Below are 21,929 nucleotides of genomic sequence, written 5' to 3'. Positions count from 1 at the left end.
CTCCAAACAATTATACCACAGGCTTTCATGAACAAGGCAATACTTTACACTTTCTTTCTATTACTTATGGAGGACCTCTTCCACTCCAGGAAGAAACCAGGAAAAATAACCAGGAAAGGTATGTGGCTTTGTTAGAAAAAGAGTGCTTTATTAGAAAGGATACACACAAAATAAACATAGTGCTCACATAAACAAGGATGGGGATTCATATTTTAAGTGTTACTTTCCCTATTTCTAAGGGATTGTTAATCTGTATCCTATTACTACTTTAATTTCTATAACGATTTCACTTTTAACATTAAATCTCTTTTTATGGTTTCATTACCATCCTTATCTGCTGGAACACCTGGGACTTTTCTATTTTATTGCTCTTCCTCCCTTAGCTAGCCTGCTGTTTCTTTACATCTTGACTGCTTTATTACTTTACTCCTAAACTTTACTATTTAATATCTCTTTCTTGCTCCTCCTCCCTCCCCAGAGTCCCTTGCTTCTTTGGGGCCTTTTTTTCTCAAGTATCTGGGTTCTGGAGTTCACAGCCATCAACTCCTCTCTTTTTCATTTTGGAGCTTCTCATGTCTCACTCTCCAGGATAGGCATTGATAGTCTTCTCATTTTGAAGCAATACCATTGGGATTATATGTTTTTCAGCTACCTCTCCATTCCTTCCTTCTCTGGCTTCCTGATAGCTATAACCATTTTGAACTCTGATTCAGAGGGAGATAAGATGCTATTGAGGATACTGTTTGAGCCTTGCCTTCACAATGCTTTGTTCATTCTGGTTCTTGTTTGCTCTGGAGTTTCTCTGCATCAGCAGTTCACCTCACACACACATATACTTCTCTCCTGCTTTTTCTCCCAGTTTTAGCAAAGGTCCCACTAGCTTTCCCTCTCCTCTGCACCAGAAACATATCCTCATCTCACCTTCTCTCTTCTGGACTTTTCCTGGTCTTCTAGGTGCTTAAATTCTTTGGGTTCTACTTATTCTCTTTTCCTTTTCTTGCTCAGGAGTCAGACCATTCTGAAACTTGCCTTTTCCCTAATGAACAGCTAACACCATAATTGTCCCATGTCCCTATTTAATATCAGCTGGACCTTCTAGAAAAATACTTGTTCATGTGCAGCTGGACACGCACTTACAGTGGAAGATGAACACAACTGATGATTCTAGTGAAAGACAGACAGAAGCTGCCCTTTCACATGAAGCTTCAAAAAGTACATTTTTAGTGGGAAAAACAGGTCAATAGTTGACAGTTTGCAGACAAGATATTATTGGAACCAAAATGCAAACAATTTTTGGAAGAGGAATGATTCATTCAAAACTCTAGATAATTCCTTCCTCCCAGAGAAATTCTTCTGTAATCCATCTCACACTGATCAGTAGCACCTCCAACCAACATCCAGATAAACTTTTCAGAGGGTGTGTAGGAAAGAAAAATGGCTTTAACTTTTAATGTCAAAGTAATTATACACAGAGATCACTATGTATACTTATTAAGATTATTCACTTTCAGACCTAATGAAGACACAGATATAGGTGGCTTTCAATACCTACTCCTTCCTATCACAATGTAAATATTAAATGCCTGAAATAAAGTTGTGGTATCTATGTCTTGGATCTAGAATACCAAATAATTACTATCAAGATGCTGAAATATTACAGTTACATTCAACTATCTAGTTTGCTTTCAAACACAAATTTAATAAGCATTTTCAACTGCCACACAACATGTTATATTTTTCTTTTGGCACACTTATAACTACCATCAATATCTAGGAAGATAATTTCCACACTGATTTTAGATAAAACAAGTAAGTTTATATATACTTATATATGCTATAGAACAAGAACACTACATGAGAATTCAAGCTTAGAGATGAGACTAGATATTGGCAAGCTTTGCTTGCTTCCAAATTGTTCTATGTCCCAGATATTGTTCAGATAGATAAAGAAAAAAACACTGAAACCTGGACTGTTCCCCAAATCTATGGGAGTTTGCTTTGTAAATCAGTCTTTTCCAATATAGTGCTTTCTGGAAATGTTGAATAACAACTTTCATCATCCCCAGCCTGCAAGCCTTGTTGGCTGTGGGTGATGTCATTTTCAGTCCAAGAGAGCTGCAGAGCATTATGTTGAAAATGCTACCCAAAAATTTCTGACAAAAACATATTTGGATGTACAGGACATGTGGACATTTAAGATGTACAAAGTATATTGTTGTAACTCACTGATAGTTTCTTTTACAGCTATTTCTAATTCCTGGTCCTTTTGTGCTAGTTGGGTATTGAATTCCCTCATTAACTGCTTTAGTGTGGAGTTGTGCTTCAATTCAATGTCTTCCTGTTCATATCTATAACATACAAGAAATTAAGATTTTTAGCTCAAACTTCATAGTACAAAAATCTAAAAAATATTCATTTCTTACAGACAGGGTTACAGTGGATAATAAAGTGATTAAAATAGTTACAGTATACTATTTTTCCATACAGTACTTATAAAAATGAGGTATGATCCTTTAGATTTTTACTACAATGAAAATTTAGAAAAACACACCATTAATGTAAAAACTTATTATGTTCACATGTTCATATGTATGTAGCTCAAAAAAAGTGACAATCCTAAACATATTTATCTAGGAACAAGCTCCACTAAACAGAATAGAACTTGTCAGTAAATATATTGACTGACTATAAATTGAAACCCAGCAACTTTATATATAGCATACATCTTAATAATTGTTGGGAACACAATATACATGTAAAGAACTCTCTTGTTTTGTATAAATTTAGGCTTATGCCTAAATGATGGTCACATTCCATTCTTTATGCAGCTTCTTTATAGTAAGCAACTAGAGATGGAAGCTTTTAAATAATCATAATTTCTGATTTTTATTGGAGTTGTGAAGTTCAAAACAAGATATAACATTTTGGCTTGTTCTAAAGCAAACACATATAGTTCTTAGTTTTCATGAAATGGGAAACCATGATAACTCAGATTTTTTTCTGATGTGATTACTTGTAACCCAAAGGAAGGAGTAAAAGGCACTGCATATATGTACAATAGGCCTTTTCATATCTGGACTTATTTTAAATTGAGAAATGTTCATCCAAACTGAGATTAGTTCTCCATAAAGTTTTCAATGGATTTCAGCAGCAAGCTTTACCTTGTTCCCCTTTCTTTTTTACTGGCAGCAATGTTACTTATGAATAATAGAGAATACATATATCCATTTTTGGAATATAATGTTGATCATAAGCTTTATTTCATTCAATTTTAATCCTCATACATTTCATTAAAAAGTTAACAGTTAGTTAATGGAACATAGTGACAACTTACTTTATTTTTTGTTCCATTTCTTCTATAGATTCTTTCTTCATTATTTCCAGCTCTTGCTGATGTTCCTTCCGCAAAGTTCGCAAATCTTTCTGAAGCTTAATCAAATCTCTGTGCTGTTCTTGTTTCTCCTGCTGTGTCTGTTTCAGTGTAGCTTGCAAATCCTTTTGTTGAACCTGCATCTCATCAAGTGTCTTCTGAAGTTCAAGGACTGATGTAGTCTTTTCTTCTATATTTCCTTCCAGAGTTTTTATAAGGCCACTTCTTTCATCCACCTGCTCTTGCAGTCTGTTTAATTTCTCATCATATCCTGAAATTCTATTTTCCATCTCAATCCTGTGCTGTTCTCTTTCTTTCATAAAATCCTCATCAAAATGGTATATCTTTTGTTGCAAAGACTGCTCTTCTTCCTCCTTTTCTTGCAGCTTTTTTTCCAAGTCTTTAATTACATTCTCCATATTTTGTTGTTTTTCTTCTTTGTTTTTCAATTCTACTTTGATATTTGCTAATTCACTATCATACTTGGTATGCTGTTCAAGTAATGAAGCCTGCTTCTTAATTTGTTCCTCAAGTTCTTGTTGAAGATTTTCTATTTTATTCTTATATTCTTGATTCATTTTAAGAAGTTCCTCTTGTTGCTTCTGAGCCTCCACCTTTGAAATATTAGATGTATTTGCTTCCTCACTGTACCTCTCAAGTAACCTCTCCTTATCCAACAAATCCTTTTTTAAAATATCAATTTTTAATTCATACATCTGTTGCATATTCTCTAAAGCATGGACTTTATCTTGCTCTGCAGAAACATTTATGGTTTCTACTTTCTGTATCAACTCTTTTTCTAACTCTGAGTCTATTGATTTAATCTTTTCTTCTAAAGACGTAATTTTTTCTTCTTTTTCTTGCAATTTTTGCTGTAACTGCTTTTCCATGTCTTGCCTATATTGCTGCTCTTTTTCTTCCATCTGAGATGTCAACTGCTTTTTAATAGAAGCAATTTTTTGTTCAGCCTTTTTTTCAGATCTGCTATTTTAGAAGTTGTTTCTGAAATAAGCCTTTCTTCTAAAGCCTTTAATTCTTCCTCTTTGGTTTTCATTAGAGCCAGTTTTGTTCCTTCAAATTCTTTTGATTTTTCTTCAAGGTCAATTTCCATAACCTGCATTTTCTTCTCAAAAGTTAGCACTTTCTGTTCCATCTCCTTCAGCCTGTTATCCTTGTCCATTAGTGTCCCCTGAGCCTGTTGAAGTTGTTGTGCCACTTCTTTTTGCTCACTGTCCTGGTCACGGTACTTTTTACATTCTTCCATTAACAAATCATTTTCTGTTGTTTTCCGAGCAATATGCTCTTCTAATTCAGCAATTCTTGCTGTATGGATTTTTATCTCAGCAACCAAATCAGATTCCTGTTTTTCTTTTCTGATCTGCTTTTGTTCCATTAAGCTTTTTAAATGTTCTAACTGTTTGGTTTGTTTATCACACTCTTCCTTCATTCTATTCAATTCTTCTTCTTTTTCACTAGCTTGGTTATTACTCAGTTCAATCTTGTTTTGTAATTCTTTAATAGTATTATAGTTCTGTGTAAATCTTAATTGAGCTTTCTTCTTCCATTCTGACAACTTGTTCATCCAGTGGTCTACCTGTTCCAGCGCAGTAACTTTTTCTTCACTCAGTGTTTCAACTTTGGAAGATAACACTTCCATCTCATTTAGTAACTGCTGATGGTTTTCTTTGTGCTGCTTGTTTAACAACACTGTGGCAACTTCTTTTTCTGATATGCTCTTCTCAAGTCTGAGGTTCAATTCACTAACAAGCTTGTTAAGATCGGTGATTTCTGATTTCTTCTCATTTAGCTCCTCCCTCATAGAAGTGACAACATTACTATACTCAGATAATTCTTTCTTCAGCTCTGTGATACAAGATTCCTTTTCTGTTGCCGCTTGCTGCTGGTGACAACCTTCTTTTTGCAATAGTTCTTTTTCGGTTAGAAGCTTTTCCGTGTCTACTTTCATAGACATCATCAATTTTTCCTTTTCCTCCAAATGCTTTTTGGACTCCTGTAAACTACTGTTTAAAGTAACATGACTCTCTGTTATTTGTTTAAGCTGAGCTTTTAGGTCTGTAATCTGACCAGTTTTAATTAATATTCCTTCTTTAATTTTTATTGTCTGTTGCTGACAGTGAGCAATTTTAACTATTACAAAAGAAATTTTTTCACTGCATTGTTCAATCAATTCACTAGTTTTTATTTGCAATAAAGCTTCTGCTTTTTGCTGGTAATCAGCCAGTTGTGTAATTGTATCCCCTTTGAATTTTTCAAATTCAGCTTGTTTTTGTTGAAACTCATTTTTGTTTTCCTCTAATTTTTTCTCATAATTCTCCTGTTCTTTAAAATGTGACAGCTTCAAGGCCTGGAGTTCCTCATCAGACCTTTTCAATTTATCTGCCAGCTCAATAACTTCATATTTCTTTTTTTCTTCTATTGTTTTTATTTCACTAAGCTCTTCCTGTACTGCTATTTTCTCTTTCAGAGAAAAACTAAGATCATTCTCTAATCTTTCAAGTTGCTTTTTCAAATCAATTTCTTTTTGTGTCAAAATATTCACTTGGGCTAATGTCTGTTGCAGTTGCTTTTGAAATTCATTTATAGTTTTGTCCTTCTTTCTATGTTCATCCTTTAACCATGTAATCTCTGCATTATTCCCTTCCCTTTCAGTATTGAAGGTGGCCAGTCTTTCTTTCAGGTCTCTTATTTCCTGGTCTTTTTCTTGCAATTCTGTTTCATGCTTTTCCTGAAATTCTTCAGCCTGTTGATTTAGTTTCGTTTCCCAAAGATGTACAACTTCATCTACTTCTCGTTTGTGAGCTTCAGCCATGCTTTCTAGTTGTTCCTTCTGATTCATCTCCAGCTTTGATACAGCATCATTGATTCCAGCTGAACTGGCATGAGCCATTTCCAGTATTTTTGAATTGAATTGTTTCTCTTTCTGACTAAACTCCAACTGTTTGTTCTCAATCTCTTTTTTTAGTTTTGCTTCTTGTTCTGAAAGCTTTTGCTTAAATACTTCATGCATTTTTTTTGCTTTTTATTTAGCTTGCTCTGTTTGTGTCTCTTGCTGTTTTAACTTGATTTCGTATTCATCTCTTAAAGAACTAATTTCTTCTTCTTTGGCTGATAATTGCTGTCCATGCTTTTCAATCTGTTGATTCAGGAGATCCTTTATTTGTCCAATTTCATTTTCCTTGTCAGTACAATGACTCTTTACCTGACTGAGCTCTTCACCAAGGTTTCTTAACTGTGATTCATACCTTTCTGTCAGAGATGAGGTTTTCCGTATATTTTCTCTCTTTTCCTCTTCCAGTTCACTTTTCAGATCATTTACCTGGGATATCTGAGAATCTAACTCAGCTTTGACTTCATTCAATTGGGTTTCAGTTGTTATTATTTGTTCTTCAAGTTTTGATTTTTCATCTTTTATAACTTCCAATTCCTGCTGCAAATCTTTTAACTTGATTTCATAAATACTTGCATTATTTTCCCTGGACTGACACAAGACATCTAATTCTGCAGACATTTTTTTACATTGTGATTCCGCTTTTACTAGAGATTCTTTCATTTTTTTCAGTTGTTCTTCTGATTCATCTTGACATTTCTCTTTTGCTTCCAAGAGTTGTTTGAGTTGACTAATTTCTTCTTTCAATGTTTTCTCAACTACTTCCTGGTCTTTCAAAATAGCTTCAATTTGTTACTTTTGATTATTCTTTTGCTGATCAAGTTTTGCCTCAAATTCCAGCTTTGCTTTATCTGCATCCTCTTTTAACTTGAACAGACACTGTTCAAGATTTTGATGGCTGTTCAGAGCATCTGATAATTCAGATGAAAGTGCTTCTAGCTCTGTTTGTTTCACATCAAGCTTTTCTAAAGTTTTTTCATTCATCTCTTCTACATGGGCATGAAACATAGCCTCTTTTTCCTTTAATAGTTTAGCTATTTCTTCTTCATGATGTTTTCTCAATTTTTCCATTTCTGATTGCTGTTGCAGGGTTAATATGTCAAGCTGTTCTTTCCAAAGTTGTTCCTGCTGCTTCATATCTTCAATTTCTTTTCTATGTTTTTCAATCATAGTAGCTATTTCTTTATTGTGCTCATTTTTTTCTGATTCTGTTTGAGTAGCCCGTTCTTCCAACTGGTTTTTATCATTTTGTGCACATTTTGTAAGGGAACTTTCCAACTCAAGAATTCTCTGTTAAGAAGATTAGTTAAAAATATAATGAATAAAATTAAATTAATATGTAAAATACAGGAAGATACGGTCTACTTAAATGTTATACATAACTAGATGCTAATGTTTTAAATGAGAAAATTAAATATAAGCTATGCTGCTTCTTATTCTGATGAATGGAACTAAAAGCTAAAATTATTTAGCTTCAATATAGTTATACCCATAAGAAAAAATGTTAATTCTATCTAGGTTTGAATTATATAAAATTAATAAATATTCATTTATTATGACCCAAATACATAGGAAAAGCACCTAGAATTATCACACTCTGGATAAGGTTAATATGAACTAATTATTTTGTACAGTAGATTAATGAGTAAAATGCTCAAATTCTACCATGGTAATGACTGCAAGAACAAACTCAGAAATATGACAAAGAAAAGAAAGCCAAAAGAAAATTATCTCCTCAGAATGTTCCACATGTGAAATGAAATCATCCACATTTGTGCACCATCATTAACATGGATGGTAATGGCAACTGGGCGTTTCTTCAGTTCCCTGCAAAGTAAGGGCTTTGTATCCTTATGAACCTCTTTCAGATTTGCCCCTTTTTCAGGTTTGTCCTTTATTTTTTACAAGAAATATGGTCACCATATTTATAACAGGAATTTGAGGTGAGATTGCTATCCTTGTTCTGTATTCATTTATTTTGTGCCACCGTGTTAGGTGCTGTTCACAGATCATCAAATGGCATATTTATATACTATATTTGTTAACCTAACCAATCAAATCACATTGATTGTGTACTTTTAATACACAAAGTAAAAACAAAACAAAACAAAACGATAGAAAACATCAGTGTTATATAAAATAAGCTATATAAATAGATACACAACTGAACATCCACAACCAAGCAAGTAGAGCCAAACATCTGATGATATTCCCTAACCATTTCTATTATCTACCTCAAATTATTTCTCTAAGCTTCTTGTAATATACTTCCAAGGGAATAGCCAAAGAACCACAGAAGGAGTTTTAACATTCCTATTGGGGCTTAGTTTCCTTCTCAAGAGATCTGAGCAATTACATTTCAATTTCAAGCAAAAAGAGAAACAAAAACATTCCACATCTTTTACTTACTGTTTTGAAAGCTTCTACTTCCTGTTGCATATCTTCAAGCTTTTTGTTGCATTCCAACTGCAGTGCTTTCTTCTGCAATTCTAATTCTTCTAAAGCTAATAAACCTTGCTGTTCTTTTTCTTTCATTGTCTGTAGATGATCACTCTGGCATTTTTCCTGTATCAAGAATTGCAACTTTTTAAAAAAAGCAAAGTACCATATCATCATTAGTACATAAGCAGTATTAGAAGAATTACTGATTTTTAATGGAAGTACTGTTTAATAAATCCCATAACTTTAAGATTTTCATATAACCATGTGAATATGCAGAGAACAATATTTAGAATGAGGGCAGCAAACTCCCTATATTTCACAGGTTGCTTGTTGATTAACCTTACATAGTCAATTAGTCAATTATAAAGTCTTAAGTACTCAATGATAAGGATAAGCATAGATATTTTACTGTCTGGACAGAAATTACTGTAATGTCTTATTTTGCATCACATTTTATACTGTACTGATTACTGTTGTTCATGTTTATATACTATTTTAATAATGAACTAAATGATATAAGAAATTTAGCTATATAAACTCAAACTAATGCTATACTGAAAATTCTTAACACATTCAATTTTATTCAATTTCATGATGTTTGTAAATTTCTTGTTTATTCATTGTGTGTTTTATTCTATTTCTCTTTTGGGGGGGGTCTCTTTTTTCTTTGTTCATCCATTTTTTCCTTTAAAATGTTTAACTAAAAAAATAATCATTCCAATTTGCCCTCATTCATCATATAGGGGACTGCCGATGTGAAGTGGCTGTTTCACTTTACAAAACAAGAAACTACAAATGGCTTCATACTGGAAGCTACAGGGTACCTGTTCCCCAAAAATCAAGTTTTTATTTAAACTAAAAACTAAAATTTAAAACAAACTAGCATTTTCAAAATTCCCTAATATGTAGAACATAGAGTTGAATTCCAGTTTACATGGTAGCTGTATCATGTAATTCTAAGATTGATTATAATATGTTGTAATGGTGCTACCTTTTCAGATGGTTCAGAAATATCCACAACCAGACTACTGAATATAGCAATGAAACCATATACATAACTAGTACTAAAAGCCACTGGCTTATAATCCAAGCTCAATTAATTATGCTTCACTTTAAAATGCTATTCAGCTTGAAACCAAGATACCTGACAGTAATCATGGCCTCATACCAACCTGGCCCTATATTAGGATTCCTTCAGATGCTCTCCCCCAAGCCATTCAAAACCATCTAAGGTAAGAACAGCATTAATCAAAAAAAGACAGTGTTCCTAGATTGTGCTAAGCTAAACATTCAGTTCAAGAATATACAGTCAGGTCCAGAAATATTGGGACATCGACACAATTCTAACATCTTTGGCTCTATACACCACCACAATGGATTTAGAATGAAACAAAAACAATGTGCCTTAACTGCAGACTGTCAGCTTTAATTTGAGGGTATGTACATCCAACTCAGGTGAACAGTGTAGGAATTACAACAGTTTGCATATGTGCCTCCCACTTGTTAAGGGACCAAAAGTAATGGGACAATTGGCTTCTCAGCTGTTCCATGGCCAGGTGTGTGATATTCCCTCAGTACCCCAATTACAATGTGCAGATAAAAGGCCCAGAGTTCATTTCAAGTGTGCTATTTGCATTTGGAATCTGTTGCTGTCAACTCTCAAGATGAGATCCAAAGAGCTGTCACTATCAGTGAAGCAAGCCATCATTAGGCTGAAGAAACAAAACAAACCCATCAGAGAGACAGCAAGAACATTAGGCGTGGCCAAAACAACTGTTTGGAACATTCTCAAAAAGAAGGAACGCACCGGTGAGCTCAGCAACACCAAAAGACCCGGGAGACAATGGAAAACAACTGTGGTGGATGACCGAAGAATCCTTTCCCTGGTGAAGAAAACACCCTTCACAACAGTTGGCCAGATCAAGAACACTCTCCAGAAGGTAGGTGTATGTGTGTCAAAGTCAACAATCAAAAGAAGACGTCACCAGAGTGAATACAGAGGGTTCACCATAAGATGTAAACCATTGGTGAGCCTCAAAAACAGGAAGGCCAGATTAGAGTTTGCCAAATGACATCTAAAAAAGCCTTCACAGTTCTGGAACAACATCCTATGGACAGATGAGACCAAGAGCAACTTGTACCAGAGTGATGGGAAGAGAAGAGTATAGAGAAGGAAAGGAACTGCTCATGATCCTAAGCATACCACCTCATCAGTGAAGCATGGTGGTGGTAGTGTCATGGTGTGGGCATGTATGGCTGCCAATGGAACTGGTTCTCTTGTATTTATTGATGATGTGACTGCTGACAAAAGCAGCAGGATGAATTCTGCAGTGTTTCTGAGCAGAATATTATCTGCTCACATTCAGCCAAATGCTGCAGAACTCATTGGACGGTGCTTCACAGTACAGATGGACAATGACCCAAAGCATACTGCAAAAGCAATCAAAGAGTTTTTGAAGGGACAGAAGTGGAATGTTATGCAATGGCCAAGTCAATCACCTGACCTGAATCCCATTGAGCATGCATTTCACTTGCTGAAGACAAAACTGAAGGGAAAATGCCCCAAGAACAAGCAGGAACTGAAGACAGTTGCAGTAGAGGCCTGGCAGAGCATCACCAGGGATGAAACCCAGCGTCTGGTGATGTCTGTGCGTTCCAGGCTTCAGGCTGTGATTGACTGCAATGGATTTGCAACCAAGTATTAAAAAGGGAAAGTTTGATTTATGATTATTACTCTGTCCCATTACTTTTGGTCCCTTAACAAGTGGGAGGCACATATGCAAACTGTTGTAATTCCTACACCGTTCACCTGAGTTGGATGTACATACCCTCAAATTAAAGCTGACAGTCTGCAGTTAAAGCACATTGTGTTTGTTTCATTCCAAATCCATTGTGGTGGTGTATAGAGCCAAAGATGTTAGAATTGTGTCGATGTCCCAATATTTCTGAACCTGACTGTATATCCCCATTTTTTCCTACATACACACAAATCTTAGTAAACAAAACCTTTTTTTTTTTTAATTAAGCATTGTAGTTTACTGTATTATCCAAACCCAAAAGAGCCATTTAGGGTTTCCAAGAACTAGGATTTCTTTTCAAGGTTTGTCATAGATCACACATCCCAATTTATGGAAACTTACAGTAAGCCACAGAGTGTAGCATATACAACTAGAGATGGGGAAATTGGTGGCAGAAATTCATTATCATACTTTTTAGTTTAGCATGTTGTGTGAACACAATCAAAAATCTCAGTGGTAGTGTTCTGTTTTACAATGTTGTTCCCACAGAGGCCTAACGAACACCAGTCTTTTTATCCCTTTTTGGCAGTCAAAAGCTGTTCCGCTATTCCTTTTACTGAAATTTAATTATATTGTTTTCAAAAAGCCCAAACTGTTATTTCTTTTATTTTCCTATTTTTAAAGCACTCTAGAATCTGGATCACATAACCTTTGTAGAAAAATAGTACATGTCTGTCTGTCTGTCTGTCTGTCTGTCTCTATAAATTGTGTGTGTGTGTGTGTGTGTGTGTGTGTACAGTATATATACACATTTACTTACAACTGTAAGTAAATAAAAGATGTATGGTCTGTTTATTCTGATATATCTCCATGTATATATGAGGATTTTGCTTCATACTTAGAGACACTTACAAGAGCTGTTTTCATTTGTTCCTGGAATTTCTGTTCTTGAATTTGTAATCTGTCATTTACTGTCTTATCTTTGCTGGCCAGTTCATTTTTATGTAATTTCTCCAACTCAATAAATCGATCTTCTGAAGATTTCTGCAAATTTAAAGCCAAAAATATAAAATAAAAACTAGATTCTGTTACAGGTAGTCCTCAACCTACAACCATTTGTTCATCGACTGTTCCAAGTTATGACAGCACTGAACAAAAGGTGGTTACAACCGGCCCATGGAGTTCCGGCTACCCCAGCACCCTTGTGGTCACATGATCACGATCTGGGTGCTTGGCAACCTGTTCACACTTACAACTGTTTGTCAAGCGCCCTGTGATCACATTATTGCCATCTGCAACCTTTCCTGCCGGCTTTCCCAGAAAGTCAATGGGGAAGCCAGCAGGGAAGGTCACAAGTTGCTGGGGTAAGTCTCCCCCACCCACCCACGCACCCTACCCCAGCCCTTCTGTGCTCCTGCTGTGCCAGCCACTTGTATACTCCCATGTACTCTCCTGGAACTGTAGAGCGCCCCTTGCACACCCTCCCCAACCTTTATCGCACCCTCATGAACCCTCCCCGACTCATGCATCTCTTGCACACACCCACGCACCCTCACTGACCTGCATGGTGCTTCTCATACAACCTCTCACAACCTCCCTGCACCAAGCCACATCTCTTGTACACCCTCCCTGACCCTCCCCTGCACCTCCATGCACTACCCTGCTTCCTCCCCCCACCTGACAGCAGTCATTTATTTATATTTTTATTTATTTGTATTTCAAATTTATTCACCACCCATCTCACTCAATGAGCAGCTCTGGGCGGTTTACCTGCCTACAGGCCTGGGACTTGGAACTTCCTGCCAGCTTCCTCACTGATTTTAGTTGTGGGAAGCCAGCAGGAAGTTGCCTCACCTAACGACTGTGGGATTCAGTTAATGACAGCAACTGGGACAGCAGGGATTGCTGTTGCTAAGTGATGTGGTCACACTCTACCACTGCATCGCTTAGTGACAGAAATTCCTGTCCCAATTGCCATCATAAGTTGAGGACTACCTGCAGTATTATCATGATTAATTCTGAATCTATATTGATTTTCATATTTTATTTCAATTAAATTCCATATTTACCTTCATAATACTAACTACTTCCTGCTTCACCCTTGTTAATTCCTGTTGAAGGGTCACACGTTCTTCTTCATTTGCTTTTTCAACAGCTTTGATTTTTTCATCCATTTCTGCTTGCAATTTCTTGCGTGTTTCTTCAGCCCTTTGAGCTGCACTTAAAGTCTTCTCAAGCTCTTCAAATGCTAGGAAAAAACCCCCAGAAGATATAACAATTACATTGTGAAAATTCAGGCTAGAATTAAAATTTTCAAACAGAGATTATGTTCTCACTGAATTACTGAATTAATTTTTTAAAAAGCACTAGGTTCTGCTTTGTATTTAGTATCCATTTTGTTAATCTCCTAAGTGAGTGTCAATAAAATTCACTTACAGGTAGTCCCTGGGTTAAGAACGCCAAGGTTACAGATGACCCACAGCTAAGAATGGAACCTACTGTAGCAAAATTCAAGTTAAATACATAATGATTTGAGTTAAATACACAATGGTTTGAGTTCATTGCACAATAATACTGTTCCTGCTTACGTACAAATTCGACTTAAGGACAGACCTTGGGAATGGAACTCATTCTTAAGCTGGGGACTACCTATACCATCAAATTGGTGGGAACAGTATGTTAGCTTGTAAGATAGTTTCTAAATTAGAGACTTGGGTTACATACTTAGTGTAATATTGTAAGCATACTTGGATGTAACTGGGCTTTGCTTATGCTTGTAGAATATTGGCCAAAATATGCACACACAAAAAAGAAGCCAATATTGTTCATACCATTATCAAGGAATGCTTCAAGTGGCACACCTATCACTTGATCTGGTACACTAATCTATAATTTATCTTATTAAAAAGATACTAATCTTTAGTAAGATAAATATCCATCTTACTAAAGTCATGATGAGCAGTAGAGGCCAACATTTATGATGACCACAGCATATGACAGATTCTGATCTGGAACATAAGAGAAGAAAATGGCAAAGAGCATGAATTAATGAATGAAATAAATAAATGAAAACGAGATAAATTGTGTATATGTGAAACTAAGAGAAAAGGGACAGATGTAATAGATCTGAATGAAGGTGGTCTAATCTTATGGAGTTAGGTAGATAAACAAATGTTGAGTGAAAGTATAAATTGAATTGTGAAGAAAAGGACTCAAATATATGTCAGAAAGTATACATTAGTATCATTTACGTTATCATGGGTGTGGAATAGGAATTCATACATTGGTGCTAGCTGCATGTTACAATCCAGTGAACAGATTTAATGGAGGAATCCACTGCATTTTGGAGAAACACTGCAACATTCTGAATGAATGAGTTAGAACGGGAAAAATTATTTTGGTAACAGACATGAATGGAAGGGTGGGAATGAGACAGAAAAGGTGACTGGGCCATTTGGACACCTAAAAATTAATAAGAATATGATGACTGGTGAGTACCTCCTTAAAATATGTATTATTTTGAATATGTGTTTTAAGCATAAATCTAAACTTCTGTACCCATGGCAAAGCAGCAATCTAAATTTGACAGTTTATGATAAAAGACTAAAACAATTAATGAATGATACAAGGATCATGTGGTTCTCAATGTAGGACAGATCATTATTTGGTAGTATCAACAAAAGGAAAGCGAAAGAAATTTAGAAATGAAGTAGAATAACTGCAGGTAGAAGTATGAGTACTTTATGAAAACCCTTTATGAAGCTAAATTATGACTGGAATATGAATGGAAGGAATAAGGATGTAGAAGCTGCATAGAACGAAATTAAAAGAAATATGTTATAAACTGCAACCAAAATATGGAGTTATACTAATGAGAAGTATGAAAAAAGATGTTGGATATAATTATGAAGTGAAAGAGGCTGTATGGAGAACAAAGGAAGTGGCCTTAATGGAAATATGTATGAACCATTTCCTAGGCAAAAGGGTCTAAAACATATTTTAAATCCAGAAAAAGGAGATAACATGTGGAAGTGACTCAAGCAGACACTTCCCTGAATTACTAGAGCATAACAAAGATGCAGGGTGGAATGGGGTGGAGCACAATCAGACTTACAGGATTCTGTTATTATAGAAAATCTCAAATAAAGTAGTTTTAACCTTTCTGTGGAGTTGATTTCCTGGTCTGGTCTACCTAGTGGGGCTGACAGGCAGCCCAATGTACAGCACATTGCAGCAGCCAAGCCATGAAGTGATTAAGGCATGAATACCTGTCTGAGAGCATCCCCCATCCAGGAAAGGGCACAACTGGCATATCTGCTAGTTTTAATTGTTTGGCTTTTTATGTTTAATGCTAGTCTAACAGATATTTTAAATGTAGTTTTTAGTAACTTTAAAGGTTCTTTTTCAAGACAGAAAGATGAAATATGTTTGCAAAAAAAAAATCAGATACATTGTGAGGACTCTGCCATATATAAATAAAACAGACATTCCGGTGTGATTCCATGCATATTTACTTTTAAATTAGTATTAATGCACTTAGTTTTTGCCCATTTCTGCGGCTAGAATTAAGTAGAGCACAAAAGTACTATCACATATTAACTTGTATTTTATAAAGCATAGTCAATAATTAACTTTTGATTCAAAATTGCATTTAAAGTGTGGCATTGCCAAAAATTAATACACAATTAAATCTACACTTCTATATTTTTAAATTTATACTCCATCATTCCTATTACACAATATTGTCTTTGACAGATAAGCTACACAGCACAAGGTTATAACACTGTTACATATGTCACATTTTAGAAGGGAGAAAAGGAAAGAAGTCAAGATAACACAACCTAATGATAGCTGGAGGTGGTGGTGATGGTTATTAATTAATTAATATACTGTGTTTAAGCCCTGCAGTGAATAAGGGGCAGGCTTCCTGAATCAGCGCTTATACAGGGTAATGGATTGGATGAGGGCCAATAAACTGAGATTCAATCCAGACAAGATTGAGATAGTTTGTGAGTGGTAGATTTCTCCAGCTGAGTGGTGCCCTGCCTGTCCTGTAGGGGTCCACACTTGACCTAACAGAGCTGATTTGCAGTTTGGGCCTGCTCCTAGATGTGTCATCATTAGAGAGGCCCAGGTGGCACAGAGCGCCTTTGATTTGCTTTAGCTGATGTGCCTTTAATTGGACAGAGACAGCCTTACAACAATTATTCATCCTCTGAGATTTTTTTCTGGCTGAATTATTGCAACGTTTTGTATGTAAGGGCTGCTTTTGAAAATGGTCCAGAAACTTCACTTAGTTCAAAACAGACTGGCTAGACTATTCACTGGGACTGGTCAATATGAATATATTACACCAGTACTTTGCTATTTACACTGGGTGCCAGTCTGGTTCTGGTCCCAATTCAAAGTGCTTGTTTTGAAGTTTATAGCCTAAATGGCTTAGGACCAGATTACCTGAAGAAGTGCCTTTTCCTGTAAGGCTTTCCTTAAGACTGTTCCTTGTCAAAGGATGTGAAATGGATCTCTACAAGGAAGACAGCTTTTTCTGTGGTGACACACTATTTATGAAATTCTCTCCCCAGAGAAGTTCAACTGGTGTGCACATTAGCTTCATTTCAATGCCAGGTGAAGACCTTTCTATTTTCCCAAGCTTTTAAATTTGTTTTTAATTGTATTTTAATTTTTGTTGTTTTAGATTTTGAAAGACTCTTGCTGCCACCTAGTTTGTACAGTGTTTTCATTTTTGCATTTTGATTTTATTGTACATCTCTTAGTGTGCTTAATTGTAAACTGACCAGAGAACTTTAGCTATTGGGCAGTTTTAAATAAATAAACATGTGAGGAATCAATTAAAGGAAATACATTTTTAAATCCATAAGCAGAGTAGCCAGGAATATTTCCAATACAAATTAGGATTCACTATTCAAATGCAATAATCCAGCGACATGCAATTCTGTTTTGCTACAACTGCAAGCACACAACACCAAGAAAAATGCTAGGCAAGCAGAAAGACAAAGAGCTGAAGAAAAGAACATGAAAAACATAAGGACACAACACAACATAGGAACACATTCTGGTTCTTAAAAAGTAAAATCGTATGCATCTCAGGCATTCTAACATATAAGCAGAAATACATGTTATTTTTATTCAAAGTAGTCAATTCCAATAAAATGGCATATCATCTCATAAATAAATTGTATGTCTATACATATACACACACACACACCAATTTACAGTATCCATGTTCACTTTTTATTCATTCAATGTTTATCTTAAAACAAAACTATAAAACTAGTTCTGAAGTAAGGTGTTCTCTTTGTTTTGGTATACTAACATAATTGTTTCCAAGAAAAGATTTTAAATTTCTACATTTTTACCATTTTCACAGGATGTGGCCATTGTTTTTAATCTAGAACTTCTTCTGCAAGCTGGTACTCTCTAGACATCTGTCTAACTTCCAAAATGAGTATGCCAGTAATCCAACACAGGTGGAAGGCATCAGATTACAGGCTGACCTAGATATATAAAATACATCTCCGCTGAATTGAACATACTCTGACCTTCACTATCTTCTGGAAAGCAGGAAATATTTACTATTGCACTAATTATCTTTAAGCAATTCAACTATAATTTAAGTCTAGTTTTCATAAAAAACAGAAATAAGCCTATGTAACTGCCACTCCAGACATGAGATAGGCTCACTTGACTGCTTAAGTTATTCAGCAAGAAAGCTTGAAACAAAGATAAAGTATGATTAATTAAGCCCAGGTTTAGGGTAGGCAACTAGTCGCCCTACAACTTTCACCATCCTGTCCATTGGCCAGGTTGTGCTTAAAAGTTCGTGAACCCTTCTGAATTTTCAATATTTCTCCATAAATATGACCTAAACTACATATTTGTGTTTGCAAAAGTAGATGAACCTCTAGGATTATCAGATCATTTGAAGAGGAAATTAGAGACAGATGTTTCAATCAATGGGATGATAATCAGGTGTGAGTGTGGGAAGTCCTGCCTTATTTAAAGAACAGAATTCTGGGCATTGACTATCAAAATTTGATCAACACAGTACAGGTATGGTGGAAGTGTGTTATGGCTTGAACAAAGGAGATTTCTGAGGACCTCAGAGAAACAGTTGTTGATGCACAGCAGGCTGGAAAAGCTTACAAAACTATTTCCAAAGGGTTTGGGCTCCACTAATCCACTCTCAGACATGTACAAATGCAGGCAATTCAACACCATTGTTATGCTCCCCAGAAGTGGCCAACCAACCAAGATCACACCAAGAGCAAGGCATATAGTACTCTGGGAGGTCTCAAAGAACCCCAGAGTAATGTCTAAGAAACTAAATGTCTCTCTTGGATTGCCAGATGTCACTGTTCATGAGACCACCATCAGGAAAACACTGAACAACAATGGTGTGTATGGTGGGGTAGCAAGGAGAAAGTCACTGCTCTCCAAAAGAAGTTTGCTAGCCATCTACAGTTTGTTTGTTTTTTAATTAAAACTTTTATTAAGATATATAAAAAGTACAGTTAAAATACAAATCAGAAAGTATAGAAAGGAAAGAAGATAGAACTAAAAGAAAAAGACAAAAACTAAAATAGAGAGATTAAGTAGAAAGATGAAATGGAAAGTGACTTCCGACTATCTCCAATACAGATATGAGCTGGCCATCTACAGTTTGTGAAGGACCATGTGGATAAGCCAGAAGGCTATTGGAAGAATGTTCTGGGAACAGATGAGACCAAAATAGAACTTTTTGGGCTTGAATGAAAAGTGTTATGTTTGGCGAAAGGCAGACACTGCATTCCAATATCAAAACCTTATCCCATTTGTGAAATAGGGCATCATGATTTGGGCCTGCTTTGCTGCCTCTGGACCAGGATGGCTTGCCAACATTGTTGGAATGATGAATTCTGAATTGTACCAGCAAATTCTACAGGAAAATGTCAGGGTATCTATCTGTGAACTGAAGCTCAAGAAAAAGTGGGTCATGCAGCAAGACAACCACACGAAACACATAATTCATATGAACAAAGAATGGTTATAGGAGGAGAAAGTTAATGTTTTGGAATGGCCAAGTCAAAGTCCTGACCTTAATCCTAGAGAAATGTTGTGGAAGGACCTGAAGCAGACAGTTCACGTGAGGAAGCTCACCAACATCCCTGACTTGAAGCTGTTCTATAAGGAGCAATGGCTAAAATTCCTCCAAACTGATGCGCAGGACTGATCATCAGTTATCCAAATGTTTAGTTGCAGTTATTATTGTCCAAGGGTAGTATACCAGTTTCTGAAAGCAAAGGTTCACACACTTTTGCCACACACAAATATGTAGCTTCAGACCATTTTCCTCAATGAGCAAGTATAATGTTTTTGACTCATTTGTTTAACTGGGTTCTCTTTGTTTAGTTTTAGGACTTGTGTAGAGAACAGATAACATTTTAGGTCATAATATGCAGAAATATTGAGCATTCAAAAGGGTTCACAAACTTTTAAGCACCACTGTAGGGCCAATGGGATTTGAAATCCAAAATATAAGGCACACACCAAGTTGCCTATCCCAGTCCACATCCAACCAAAGAATATATGTTCATTCCCATTTAAAACAAAACCAAACCAAACAAAAACAAAAAGCACTCTGTGCCTTCCTGCAATTTGAAATGGTAGAATTAAAGATACAGGCTCATCAAATTGGTCTGCTGCTTTTTGATAATTAATAAGCAATTATAAGTAACTATTATTATTTATATTGTGATAAGGAGAAATGTAATTAGGTTTCATCTGAATTGACAAGCTTACATCAACAGTGTAATTGTAATATGTTTACAAAACCACAATTCATATTGAGGTCTTCTAAACATATTATACAAAGAAATCTTATGAATTGAATAAATGAATACAGAGGATTCACTTTTACTGCTCCAACTCTGTTTTAAAGAACTTCATCAAATTTTCTAACCCATGTTGAGCACAGAAGTCTTCCATCAAGAACTGCTGAACTAAGTGAAAGTAAATATTGGATGTCATGTTTTATTTGCTTGTGGTAACACAAAAAGATTGTGGGAAACTTTGAATTTTTTTCCTAACAAGGAGAGAGGTCCTTACTCCAACTGGTCTAGTAAAATAATCTCATTTATTTCCTATCTTTCCGTCAGTCTGTCATCTAAACATATACTGTATCAACATGAGAAAGAAAGGATGAATGATGAACCACATAATTATATTTTGTGAGAGCTCAACAATATATTTTCTCTTTCCTCTTGAACTGATAAAAGAAAGATGTGTCCAATTTGCAATTCCCTTTTGAGATAACTTCCTTTAAAATATTTAAATTCCAGCTCTAAGGTACTGTAACTCCTTGTTTTGATTATGTGTAATTCGAAGGCATGCTAAAAAGTTTTTTTAAAAAAAATAACCAGAGTTGATACAGTAAAAGCTATCTTTATCTCTTTCTCTTACGTCACCCATGTCATGTTAAATGATTTCTTCAACCACATTAAGTGATGAAAGCAGCATGGAACAAGGCTATACAGACTAAGAAATATTCATTTTGTTCATTTCAATATGCAGGAAATGTGAGTACACAACAGTAAAATACAACCATACTAATCAAAACTATAATGTCCTACCTTCAAGCAGCCTATACTGTCTAAATATAGAAAAGAAAATTTGTGATCACTAAATGTTTTGTGTTGTTTTAGGAAATATAAATTTCACAGGCAAGGAAGAATTGAATACTGATTGCAGTGCATATTCAGTGTTTCCTAATAAAAATATTTAATGCTAATAATGCTAAAATTTAGCATGAAATTAATATGCAATATATTACCTACAAGCAAATTCTACAAGGAGCCAAATATTTCAAAGCATTGAAGGATTTAATTGCAATGAATTAAAAGCCCCCACTTTAGATATTGCCTGAGAAGCATATAATTTACTTTATAAAGCTTGCTGCAAGCAACAGTTTAGTGATACAAATAAAGAAATCCCTTACCCCAATCCTGTTCATACAAGGCTTGGGAAAGGCACCATGATTCACTTATTGGCATGTGTGGATGCAAAAGATTAGATGCTTAGTGAGATTTTAATGCAATACACTCATTGGTACAGAACCGAAAGTTGCAGTAACCATCTTACATATGAACTTTTATGGATTTATTGTCTTATAATGGATTTATTGTCTTATAATGGATTTACTGTCTTATAACTGCTTTGTTGTAAAGACTTGTCCATTACATTTACACAAAGTCCAAGAAGTGCACTGCATGGATGTGTATGCATTTTTTAAATTTGAAGTTCATTTTAAAATGGCCTGTGCCAAGTACAAAATGCCCCATCTCACATCAAAAACTCTGTACTGTCTGAGCTTGAAACACTTCCAAAATGATCCAAGCAGCTGCACTCTAAAAGGGGTACTTTAAATTCAAAAGCATTTGAATTTGAAACATTTTGCACATCCCTAATAACTGTA

At 35.4% G+C, this 21,929-nt stretch overlaps 1 protein-coding gene across 1 annotated transcript in view; it reads right to left on the bottom strand.

Annotated features, from left to right (window-relative positions):
• Positions 1-21,929, bottom strand: part of GOLGA4 (golgin A4) — a 62,949-nt gene that overhangs the window by 16,474 nt on the left and 24,546 nt on the right. Inside the window, 6 exon segments of the mRNA XM_025165128.2 lie at positions 2,227-2,348; positions 3,335-4,343; positions 4,346-7,568; positions 8,688-8,843; positions 12,371-12,502; positions 13,528-13,706. Of these exon segments, the coding sequence (XP_025020896.2) occupies positions 2,227-2,348; positions 3,335-4,343; positions 4,346-7,568; positions 8,688-8,843; positions 12,371-12,502; positions 13,528-13,706 (4,821 nt within the window).

Source organism: Python bivittatus, unplaced genomic scaffold (assembly GCF_059951505.1).
Source record: "Python bivittatus isolate LINGU-HERP-01145 unplaced genomic scaffold, Pbiv_v1 ctg000610_np1212, whole genome shotgun sequence".
In the NCBI taxonomy this organism is placed as follows: domain Eukaryota; kingdom Metazoa; phylum Chordata; class Lepidosauria; order Squamata; family Pythonidae; genus Python; species Python bivittatus.
Note: the sequence above shows the minus strand (reverse complement) of the source record. Positions and strands in the feature narration are given on the sequence as shown.